Here is a 13,432-nt window from a genome sequence, read left to right as displayed (position 1 = left end):
ATATATATATATAATAAATTTTATTATATGTTATATATGGATTTGTTTATGTATTTTTTATTCTTAATGATGAAAGATCGAACGGGGAAATCAGAGAGAGAAGGATAGAGAAAGAGCAGCAGCTCGTAACGCTAAAGGCAAGACCAAAGACGATGGTTTGACCCCTGAACAACGTCGTGAAAGGTTTGACTTTTTTTTATCTCCAATTATTATTTGTTGTTAGATCTATAAATATAATTGGAGCTAGGGTTTGTTAATAAGATTATGAGATCCAATTAAATATTTCCACATCTCTATAATTACATGTTTATAGAATTTGTCTATATCTAATGAAGTTTTTTTTGTTGTATTACTAAAAAAACATGCTATAAATATGTGTGTATAAACAGATTTGAAATTGCAGTTATCTTTGTTTGGAAGGAAACCTTAAATAAAAAATAAATAAATTGTGTACATAGAGGCGCCTTAGGCTCGCATGATTATTTAAACCAAGTTAAACCTGGCTCATATAAAATTGTGTAATCAAACGTGGTGAAAGTAGCATTCGAAGGATCATACATTTAACCATTGATACTTACTACCCTATCAAAACAAAACTCGCTTATTACAAAACCTCAGTAATTGAATCAAAACAGTAGTTGAATTTTTCCAAAAACTTGATGATTCAGTTTTTATCTTTAGAGATAGTCAACATGATGAACACTATTTCTTGTTGTGAATGGCGGTGCATGGATCATAGATGATGAGTAAAAAAAGTTAACATAGAGTCTTTACATCTTTGGGATATAGGCTCATAAAATTTTTATCATTCTTTTAGACATAATCAAAGTACGGGTGTTGAGTATTCCAAGTTTGTGAAATTTGACCAACGGCGAACGTGATTTATGGTTTATCACAAGACATCTGTTCCATTTGTATATTCTTTTAGTTAGGTAATAATTAGAGTTTTCCATCTCAATAAGCATACTAGATACATCATCTTGAAATCATTTTGTCTGCATCTCTAAATCACTATTCATCGTGTAAATACTATTCTCTCATCATAATCTATTTGTTCATTGCAAAAAGGTCAATTGGATTGGTAGAGCATAAATTAAATATAGAGCAAGGCTTTTACAATAATGGTTGCAGATGCAATTTCTTTCTATACGTTTTTTTCCCTCTATATTTAGAGATAGAGGTAGAGGTAGCTGGCCTAGGGTGTAAGGCTACCTCTACTAAACAACATGTACTTGCAGCAATAAATAGGGAGTCTTTAGTGTATAAAGTATCGAGGATTCGAGGTGAGTTTATTTGAGGACCCAGGAGCATAAAGAATAATGAAGGCTTATAAGTAGTAGTATGCTCCAGTTGCAAAAGACAAGCATAAAGATTATGACCTAGTTGTTATGCTTACAAATCCCCTTTAAGTATTTGACCAAATGATCAAATTTTATGTTTTTGAGTTTCTTTTGATATATGTTTTAATGGGAAATCAACTGTAACAAATGAGTTCCTATCTTCAATTCCTTTTTGGATAAGAGAGTTATAGTTTAAGAATGTTGCAAGAGTTATATATTCCATCTATCCTGTCATCCAACATCCTTGCTGCAGATTGTGGCTTTTCTTTATTTAAAAAAATGATCGTTTTTGTTAATGAAAACAAGTCTGATACATTGATTGTAAGCATAATTGCTTGTTTTCAGTTTTCCTTGGATATTAATTCTCAAGTATGATATTCAGGGATGGAAAAGCTCTCCAAGAGAAGGCTGCCAAGAAAGCAGAGAAGGCTGCAGGAGGTGGTGATGCTGGAAGTAAATCCGCCAAGAAATAAAATAAGTTCTTTATGATTACTGAATCATATGGTAAATTCAAGTTTTATCTTGAGATTATTTGATATTTCTATAAAGACAATATACATTGGGCTTGTATTTTAGTTTATTCTATTTGATCAAGGAATAATGTTTTGGATTTCAATCATGCGCCTGCTTTCATTTACCATTGTGCGTTCTTGTGCAATATAGTATGCCAGTTTGTGTATAGTTGTGGTATGCATTACCATTTTACTGCGTTTATTTGTATCAGAATAATTATTCACTTACATGTCATAAAAGGTCATTTACCAATCATGAATAGATGGATTGGTTTTTGGGGGAACTTGAGACCTTTGGAGTTTCTTATATTAAAAGGCATGCCGTTGAGCCGTAAAAAATATAGAAGGCCATTTATCTATTATTTATAATAATTTGTATTTGCGTAAGCATGTCAAGCTAGTATTTTCTGATTGATTACACATTTATTATTAGCATGTTACTTCCAATATTTTATTTTATTTATTAATTTAATGTACTTATTTCTCAAAATGTCTGTTATCATTGTTGATTTTTTACAGTAGTTAAATCTTTTATTTAATACTAGGTCTTTTATCCGCATGATGACGAAATGATATAAATATTGTTTTACACACAATCAACTAATGAGACAAATGTTTTTAAGAGTTCTAAAACTTCTTTGAATAAAATTTATTAAACATAATATATGGTTAGAACTACGTTGAAAAGTATAAAGAAAAAAAAAATTATTTAGCAGGGAAATTTTAATAACTTAATCTTATAAAATTCATTAAGTATTATAGTTGACCATTAAGCTACATTGTAAGAATGATAGAAAAGTGGATATCATCAAATTTGAATATTCTTTAGTCTTTTATTTATTTAATTAAATTCAAATAAATGAGGTTGGTTCGGAGTAAATTGAGGTATGGGGAGGTTCGGGAATAGGTTAGGAATATTCTTAGAAAGGTTTGGTAACTACTGTTTTAGTTATTATATAGAGAAATTGTCACAAATTGTCCCTGTGTTTTGCTCGATTCGCATTTTCGTCCCTGTGCTTTTTTTTGTCACTACATGTCCCTGTACTTTTCAATTTCATTGTTAGTTGTCCCTGCCATTAACGACCGTCACTTTTACTCCGTTAAACCCCTCATGTGCATTGCACATGAGGGTATTTTGGTCCATTCTATAACTACATGGACTACTTGTGATAAAAGATTTATAATATAATAGTTAATTATATACAACATATATATTAGAACTCTACAGACATTCATTCCACAACCCCCACCATTAGCTAACCACAGTAACCACCATTCTTTCTCTCCTTTTCCGATTTCCGATCACCCATACCGTCGGACCACCATTCATTCTACAGTCCTCTTCTAAGCAACAAAGGGCAACCATTAAATCAATCGCGCTCTCTCTCTTTCTCCCTTTTCTCTCCCGCGATTTCAAGAATTCATGCTACCGGAAAAAAGTCACCGAAAAACGCAATTTCAAGATTTCTTCCGCGATTCTTTGACTTAGAACTCGAGGTTAGTACCAAAGCGCCCAGAAACGACTTTCGCACAAACCCTAGCCAAAAAGAACCTCGATCTAACATTTGCCGGTAAAGTCAACATCTCGCCTGAAAACCCATGAAATGAAGGATTGGAAAAAACCTTACATACATCGCTGCTCAGCGTCATCTTTTTCTTATTCTTGCGATATATGTGCTGGGTGGTTGATAGTACCGACGGTGGTAGTAACTTAGGCAAAGTTCATGTGACGGGTGTTTCAAATTGAAGGTAAGTATCTATTAAATGGGTGGTAAAATTATAATGTCATGAATTTTTGGTTGTGATGCTTTCAGTACATGTATCCACAATTTTGTTCTTATAGATACTTAGTAGCTCATCTTATTATGATGAAATTATGAAATTATATGCATTGCGTTCTGCTTTTTGAAGTGAATGACACATCTTTTAATTCATTACACTTTTTTTAGTTTTATATTATTGATATCCATTTGGCATTAATGATCACAAATCACAATAGATATGGAAATTTGATGTTCACTTTCGTTGTTATTGAAAAGGGCGTGATATTGGTATTTAAGAATATAATGTGTTTGATGATAATGGGTTAAAGATGATAGATTAATTTTGTTAATATTCCGGAAAAATAATTGATTTTATAATTTTCCTAAGATCTAATAGATAGATAGTGTTATGTTCTTGAAGCTGACATTGATGATGAAGATGATAATTGATAGTGGGAAAGATTAGGTTGAGAAGACCAATATACCCTCATGTGAAATGCACATGAGAGGTTTCCAGAAGGAAAATTGACGGTTGTTAGTAACAGGGACAACTGACAATGAAATTGAAAAGTACAGGGACATCTAGTGACAAAAAAAAAGTACAAAGACGAAAATGCGAATCGAACAAACCACAGGGACGATTTGTGACAATTTCTCTATTATATAGATGTAGATATAGATTAACTACTAAAAGTTAATTTCAGTACAGGTGTATTACTGTTTTTGTGGTTGTGATTTACGTTTTAACCCCTATGGTTTATTTTCGCATTATAGTCTTATAATTGCATTTTTATTACCGCCACCCCTCACACTAACGATTGTTGGTTTTTCCTCGTAAAGGCCTCATGTCATGTGTAATCGTGTATGCACAATTGCACATAAGAAATTTGGCTCTAAAACACGCACTTCTTCTTCGTCTTCCTTTTCGTTTTCATATTCAACAAGACAACAACCAAATTCACTTATTAATCCATCCATTCATCTTTCAAATAGTATATCCTTTAAAAACACTTAAAATCATTCGAATAAAAATTCAAATTGCCTTGAAAAATTATATATATAAACATAACCCAATTCTAAATCACCCATATATTTTATCCTAATAGTAGATGAGGACAACGGGTGTTCGGGTTAGTATGTGGGAGATAGTTTTGTTCGCGTTTCATTGGGATTTCCTTTTTATTTTTAGTAGTGGTGGTTATTTTACGTGTTTGTTTTTCTTATAGCCATGTTAGATTTTATATTTTCAGTTTTTAGCTCGAAGCGTGTACTCTCTTATATCGGCTAGTCTCTTAATAGCAATCTCTTTTATATATATATATATATATATATATATTATAAATTAATGTCGTTGAAAAAAAAAATGACGACAATAACTTCAATATCACAATAACAACTATATAAACAAACACCATAAAAAAATGTTTGTAAAGAAACCCAGTTCATATCTACTCAGAAAACATCTATATACAACGCACCATAAATAGAGGCAAAATCTCTAATTATGACAACCAGATGAGCACTTAATATAATTAACTCTAATATGTCACAAAGTATACTATAATACCATCCTTTTTTTTAATCTACTGAAGATACTACCATATGTATAACCCTATGTACAATTGTACTAATTAGTTAAGTTTCTATAGTTTAGTAAAGGGATGATTATCCTAAACTAATGGAGTATAGAAAAATTTGTGAAGTCATTGTTTCTCCTTATCTCGTTCTACACCTCATTTTTACACAATTAAATGTGGGCCAATGCGGCGGGTTACTATATGCAGGGGAAGCTAAGCTCAATAGCCGAATAGAGTAAAATAATTAACCAAAGAAACAATCGATAAGTATAATTTCGTTAAGTATTCAAACTTAATATTCAATAGGAATTTTAACTACGAAAATGTTAGCAATGTCGATGACCATATTAGTTATTTCCATTTAGATGGGTTAGCCAAGGGTATCTTCTAAATCTACTATTAAATCTACTATGTGGGTCTCGGAGGTGAGTTTTCCCCAAGGTCTCGGGTTCGAGTCTTGGGTTTCCCATCCCAAGTTATTTTCCATGAGGAGAGGGCTGGAAGTCTAACGATTTGTTGGTTAAAATTGTCTGTAGCACGTTTGAATCGAAATTAACTTTACAAAAGAACAAAAAATTTAAAAAAAAAAAAATGTCGATGACCATATTAGTTATTTCTCATTAAGGTATAATCAAAGTTGGAGATCTAATAAAAAGGATCCTATGACAAGTGTCATTTCCATTTTCCCATGAACCTATCATGAAATAAAAATGATAAGTTTCTAAATTTAAGCTTATTTACTAATAATATAAAGGCTAAACTTGACCGGAATGACCGCTATTATTAGTTCACTTTTGTGATGAAAAAGAAAAACGCCATTAGCGAAATGTGATTGAGTTGTGATTTCAACATAAAAATACGGATAGATCGGTGTTTTTGGCATGAATTGGCATGGGGTTTTCAGGTTTTGGGTGTGACATGCATTAATGGGGTAACTACTGGGGTAAGTATAGTCAATGCCAAGTTGTTACATGTGGTAACACCATCCCATGCCATTTTGGCATGCTATTTGAGCTATTTGAACCATTTGACCAATCCTATTGATAATTTGATGGAGTTAAGCAGATTAGAAGAACATGTGATTCATCTCTATAACGATTTTTCTCGTATATTGATAATATATTTTCATACGCACAACCCACATAATTTTTTTTAAAAGGTGTGGATCATTTGCTCGCAACTGGGGATATAGCTTAGGTTGTCTTAATCGGGTTCGCGCTAGAGAGTCTTCTCATCCTCAATACCTAGTAGTAGGAGAAACTCCAAACTAAATCGCCCGAAAACATGACATTTAATTGGGATAAAACTCTGCTTCTCTGCATGACCCACATAATTAAACCTCTCGATAGGCAATAGGATTTGGTGGCCTTTAGTAAGGTATTTCTATTTTGGGGTTTCCACCAGGTTTCAATTCTTACGAGGAATTTTCAAGTATTTTTATAAAATTTTTAGATTTGATGCTAGGCTTTCGAGTTAATTTAACAATAGGAGTTATAATAGATTGTCTTTAAAAAAAAATAACTAATGAAAAGAAAAATCTATTGTCATAATTTGAAGTCAAAATCTTGGGTTTCAGCCTTTCAGGAGAAACCTCTCCTAGTTTCCTGACTCATCCTAAGGTAAACAATGTTATTAAGTATTAACAATACACTACAACACAGGTATTATTTAACGAAATTTTTATTTTAGGAGTTAGTGGCTTTTCAATAGTAACTATGTAAGTAACAATCGATATCACCTTTTTTTTATAAGTTATAAGTCTCAATATTATAACGACATATAAGGGAAGTTGAGATATGTATTAGTGTCTTTTCAATAATAGTAATAGTAAAAAAAGTTACGGTCGAGTAGTCAACATGATTCAACTTATGGGTGCAACCGGAGCGTTTGGTATGATGGAATGGAAAGGGGATAAAGGAAATAAGAAAGACTTCTCTTGTTTGTTTGCAATGGAGAAAGGGAATGAGAAAGGAGAACCGATTCCATTCTCTCCATTCTCTACAAATCGTAGAGAATGGGTGAGGATGCAATTTTTTTTTTTTAAAGATGTTATATGTAATAAATGTATTATTATTTAAAATTTTATTTTTTTTATATATCCATTCTCTATGGGTACCAAACAACAAAATTCATTATCTTTTCAAATACTCATTATCTTTCTCACTATTTTCATTATCTATGATTCCTCCCTACCAAACACTCCCGACATTCAGGATGGAACAAAGGTGCCCGTTACGGATGGTCTAAAGCTATGGGCTGGCCGTTAAAGCATTGACACGTGGCAATAGTGCACTCGTCGTTGGCTTCTATATTTTATGAAAACACTTTCCTTTTGCGTACCTAATCCTCGTGGTTTTGGACCACAAAATTTAACAGATCAATATATTCAATTCGCCTTTAAAAAATATATATATATTCAATTTAATAAAATAAATAGAGGATAATGGATGTGTTTAAATAACCCAAAAAGCGCACCTTCATGGTATTTTTAAGTCACGTTTTAGTGGACATCATGATGATAATGACGGGTAGGTATAACTTAGTTCTCAATTAAGTCGTGTTAGCTGAAAACCATGTTGTATTTGTTATCCATCTACAATTTTATATGTAAAAGTATTGACACACATAAAAAATAAAAATAAAAAAATATTGACACATATAATTTCTTTCTTTCTCTGTCATCCCTAATATCAAAATGTTAATAGGTTTATAAATTTTGTCCCCATGTAATTGTTAGCTAGGCAACATGGATTTAGTGAATTTATAGATCAAGATACATACATGTAGATATACAAATGTTATTTCATTGTTTACAAAACTGTTATTTTTTAGCTATAACTATTTAATTATAGCAAAAACAATCAGTACACTGTGTCACAAGAATATTGTATATCTACAATTCAAATAATATCAAATGGTCTAATCACATTGAAATGGAACATTGTATGTATGTTGCTATTCGTACTATTTGACCATTCCTTTTGGTATTTTGATGTAGTTAAACGATTATATTGAAAACACTATCTCTATAACCTTTTTTTTCATAGTGTATCTATATGAACTATATTGAAATTTAACAATTATAAAGAAATGTTTTCATACATTCGACCCACATGATGCATATCCCATTGAAACATACTATCGTGATCTAATAAACAAAGGCGAACCGTACTCTAACCATGGCTCCTTGTTGATAGATATATGTACCAAAATGATGTAATATTGATTTGTACAATCAATTATAAATCTTGTATATTATGTTACATCCTTTAAACATAATAGTACGAATACCATTCCCATTTGATATCACCATTGGGTTTGGATTAAAAAGGAAAAACACAAATAGTAATATTACAAAACAATATATACTAGTTATTGTACCCGCGCGTTGTCACGAGGTACAATTTTTATACGACAAAGTTTTGAACCCAAATTTATGTCAAATATTCGAAATATCATTGGAAAAGTTATCACAAGACCTTTCAAAAAATACTCATCATCATCTTTCGTTTCTTTCATTCGTTGATAAGAATGTTAAAAGTCATAACTAAACTAACAATGAACGAAACAAACCTAGTTCAATACAAAAACTAACTTGAATAGTTTTACTAACTACAAAAACTAATGTCTGACTTATTTATACACTTTTAAAGACTTAAATTAGAATTTTGTTAATAACAATTCTATGGTTTATGTTTGGCGTGAATAAAATTTCATAATTTTGTCATTAAATATAGTGAGTGAGCTTTTTATATGTAAAATATGCATATTACAATGTATTAGCATGTTATCCGTGCGTTGCAACGGATATCATGGTATAAACTTGTGTGTGAACGGTATATGTAAAATCGTGTAAGGGAGTCGGTGTGTGTGAAAAAGAGAGTTTCGATGGATGTCATGTTTTAGATTTAGGGTTGTTTTTCATGAGGAAGGTAGTTTAGACATTTTTTCATATAACTTTCAACATGGAGGGCTATTTCTTTTATTATATAGTATAGATATAGAAGTATAAATTATTGGCTTTTCCACGACTATTATTTGAAAAACTTAGTGATTAATAAGAAAAAAAACATGTGTTTAATTTCTTTATCTTCTACCATAGATAAAAATAAGAATTACAAATTTAAAAATATATGTTATTAGTAGAGGCATTTGTGGATGTCAACAACCTCTCCAAAATTGACAATTAAACCAAAAAATGCCCCAAGCACGTCTCAAAAGCCAGTTAGCCAATAAGCTTAAAGATAATGACACCTAATGATACAATAATATATTAATAACAATAATCCTAAGAACAAAAATAAAAGATATCATTTGAATAACAAGAACAAAAAAAATATATGAAATAAATAAACAGTTAAATGTTTGAATTTAGAGTTTAATGTTGAAGTATCAATAATCAATATCAATAAACTCTTATAAAGAATATTAGAATTAAGTTTTAAACACTTTTTTTATTCTCATATTACCCTCCTTAATCAATTTATACATATCAATGTAAAATTGTTTAGATCTTATATTAAGATCTTGCTGGCCAACTGGATTTAATTAGATAGAATCGGACCGACGACAAGTGTTAGATTACATATAAGTGAATTTTAATATACATTATTTCGAAAAAGTTTTACATAGCAATGAAATGCTTAATACAAAATCCTAACATGAAAAGTACGAAAAATCTTTTTGAACCAATAAAGTATGAGTAATTCACATTTTTAAATGTTAAAAAAACATCAAGTTTTACACTTTCTGCACTTGTATTTTTATTTTATATTGTAATTCACACTTTTAATTGTAAGAATATAAATTCACATTTTTAAATATTAACAAACATCAAGTTTTACACTTTCTGCACTCGTATTTTTATTTAATATTGTTCTATTATTGGAGCAGTTCGCGCTGGTATTACTAGATGTTTTACTTACTAAACTTTCATTGATACTGTTAATTAATCTCAATAAATACTACTCGTAATATACTATTGATATAACACTAGCTATCTATACTATATTGATAAACAAGCTATATTCTCCTATTTTCAATTCTTTATTTTTAAAATACCAAAAATATGTTTAATTTTTCACACATTTTAACTCACACACTAAATTTACCGAATATATCCCAATAATATTTTACACCTATATTTATCCAAACTATATATCTCTTTTAATAATTAATTTAAATATTTTCACCTAATATCTCTATAATATTTTTAAAAAAGTTATTTACAAAATATACATCTCTTAAACCATAACTATACTATTAATTAAATCAATTACTTTTAAATTAATAACCACATCGTTACCACCACCGTCACTGGCACCAACCGTTGCCGCCACTATCGCGCGCCGTATTGCGCAGGTACCCATATCGTTAATATAAGAATTGAGTTTCAAAATTTCATGATTTGATATATAAAATTATTGCCTTTAATATACTAAATTTTAAAAAAATTTCTTCTAAGTCAAATATACCGCCCTTGAGTTTAATATGCACTAGTTCTTCATGTCACTCTCACCAAAGGTATATAAAATGCTAACCCTGTGAAAACGAAAGCCAACCTTAATCTCAAGTTTATAACACAATAATTAATAATGTGCTACAACATATAGAGCCAATTGATTGCTTCTTTTCAAAGTCACATTCGTCTTTAAGAGTTTAAGCCAATTAATATATATAAATAACATGGACTCAAATATTAAAAAACGAAAAAGACAATACATTGTGTGAATACATAAGCTTAGTGTGGTCTGTAGGGATAACGTGTCGAGGTTGTATTGGTTTACAAAAAACCAAAGTAACAGTAGTGACCACACAAAATGCTGGTTAAAAATAAAAAAGTCAGGGAGCACAAAATGCTTGCGTGGAGTTGTGTTTATTTAACGAAAATGATATATTCTTGTAAAAAATTAGTCTGATAATCGGTTTAATTATTGGATTATGATACTTGGCAAGATCAAAGAATGGAAATATGAATAAAAATAAAAGGATTACACTTGCGATGTTTTAAAATTGACTTTATAGAAAAATTCATTTAAGTTGACTACAAAAATAGTGATAGATTCAATTTCAATAATAATAATAATAATAATAATAATAATAATAATATGTTGGTTTATGTCTTTAATTTTATTTTGAAGAAGCTTTATGTCTCTAAAATTCTAAAGATTATCTATTCGTCAATTTAGATGGAAAAGATATATAATTAATTGTCACATGTCTATCTCTATCTGAAGCAGTCTTTCTAATACGTCTCACTCGCCTGATGAGATTGAGTATTGTCGTTGTTTAATATATAATCTACCGAGTTATTTTTTAACGTACTTGATATTGAATGGTACTTAGAACGTTTGATACTGAATGGTACTTAGATTATTTGGATTTGATGGCTCATCAATCAAAAAGTTATCGAGAGTAGTTTCCCTGTAAAAATTTAATTGCATTTGATGAATTTAGACAAAAGGAGTAGAATAAAATAAATTTATTATCGGGATAAACATATACAAATGAATAATTATATCATAACTTTTAATGAATCTATCATTATTATGTAACGTATAGTTGTACTATGTGTTATATATACTATAGTTTCACTCTATAGTAGATTAATAAATAAAATAAAAATTAATACGAGCTCTTTAAACATATAGGCATTTTGACGTAGGACCAACTAATACCTCCAAGTGTTTTTAGGTAATACGTATTTATTTAATCGGTATTCGAACACTTTTAGCTAATAGTAGTTGGTTTGTCGTCTTTAGGTAATTGAACCTGTATATAAACCTTAAAGTCCTCACCTTTTTGCACCATTTCAACCTCTTGTCTCTTTTAAATTCTCATGGAGAATCACGAGCTTCTTCCAAATATTTGTTCTTATTTACGTCAAACTACAGAAGCTTCACAAACCTTTTCTGTTTGTGACGTCTCAAACCCTGTAATCGGGCTCACAAGCCACGAGACTAGCGGTCGCAACACTGGTGATACTTGTCCAAAATCATATATTATGACACCAAACAATGGTGGCTCTGGCATTCCACTAAACTTTATTGAATCCTTCCCACAAAATTCTGAACCATATATGGGTTCGTTCACCAACACCTCAATGTTGTCTCCAAACTTGAGCATGTGGTTGAACGAACCCAAACTCGTAGCCAATTTGCCACCAGTGGTAAATTGGCTCAAGATCAATCAAAACTCAACAAACGACGCTAGTGATCATTCCTGGCGGTGCACTACTAGTGCTCAGACTATGAAATACACTAGGAGTAGAGGGGTTATTAACACAACATTCGAAAGGAACCAAATTTGCTCACCAAGGAGGATATTTAGAGGAGTAAGACAAAGGCATTGGGGAAAATGGGTAGCCGAGATCAGGTTACCACGAAACAGGACACGGGTGTGGCTTGGGACATATGTTACAGCAGAAGAAGCTGCCATTGCATATGATACAGCTGCATATATGCTAAGAGGTGATTGTGCACACTTAAACTTTCCTAATCTAAAGAACCAACTGAAAGCTAGCTCGAGAAACGGGAGCATTGTAGCTTTACTAGAAGCAAAGTTGCAAGCTGTCTCTAAAGGTGTGGTGGCCAAAACAAAGGCTAATGACATAGCACCACAATCGCCAGAGTTAGGATTATCTGAAATGCCTACGATAGAAGGTGGGTTGGAGGTGGACGTAGCGGTGCCACCAAATGCAGGGGAAGGGGTTCAGCTCAGTAGAATCCCGTCTTTGGATATGGATATAATTTGGGATGCACTTCTGGTTTCCGATACATAATTATTTTTCTTAGGATTTTATTGATCTTGATAGATAAAAAGGTACAAACAAGTATGAATGAACAAAATATATTCAGTTGTGTCAAGTGATACATTTTGATATAAACAAGCATGCTATACTATTTGATATAAACAAGCATGCTATACTAGACTGGCTGTTGGAGTTAATTGGGTTGGATTGACCAGCCAACACTTATTTGTTTTTTCAATTTTATAGCACAAATTAATGATTATTATAAAAACCGCATAATTATAAAATGGAAAATGATAATGACAGCCCTAAGGGTTGTCATTAACAGCTTATTACATGCATAAAGAGTAGTACTTTATATATCAATAACCGCCCCCTGAATTTTCGCAAGCCAAAGTACAAATTTTAATGCATCAAATTAACTAATACTGACAGCCCTAAGTAGTGCACACAAAGCCGGCATATATTATGTTTGTGTGCACTACTACAG

The 13,432-nt window shown here is 31.2% G+C and overlaps 1 protein-coding gene across 1 annotated transcript; it reads left to right on the top strand.

Moving 5' to 3' along the window:
• The first annotated feature begins 12,030 nt into the window (after positions 1–12,030).
• LOC122596472 (ethylene-responsive transcription factor ERF062-like) lies at positions 12,031–12,972 on the top strand. Its single transcript, XM_043769055.1, has one exon. The coding sequence runs from the start codon at positions 12,031–12,033 to the stop codon at positions 12,970–12,972; it is 942 nt and encodes a 313-aa protein (XP_043624990.1).
• The last annotated feature ends 460 nt before the right edge of the window (positions 12,973–13,432 follow it).

The sequence above is a fragment of the Erigeron canadensis genome, chromosome 1 (genome assembly GCF_010389155.1).
Source record: "Erigeron canadensis isolate Cc75 chromosome 1, C_canadensis_v1, whole genome shotgun sequence".
In the NCBI taxonomy this organism is placed as follows: domain Eukaryota; kingdom Viridiplantae; phylum Streptophyta; class Magnoliopsida; order Asterales; family Asteraceae; genus Erigeron; species Erigeron canadensis.
This window is presented reverse-complemented; position numbering and strand designations above follow the sequence as displayed.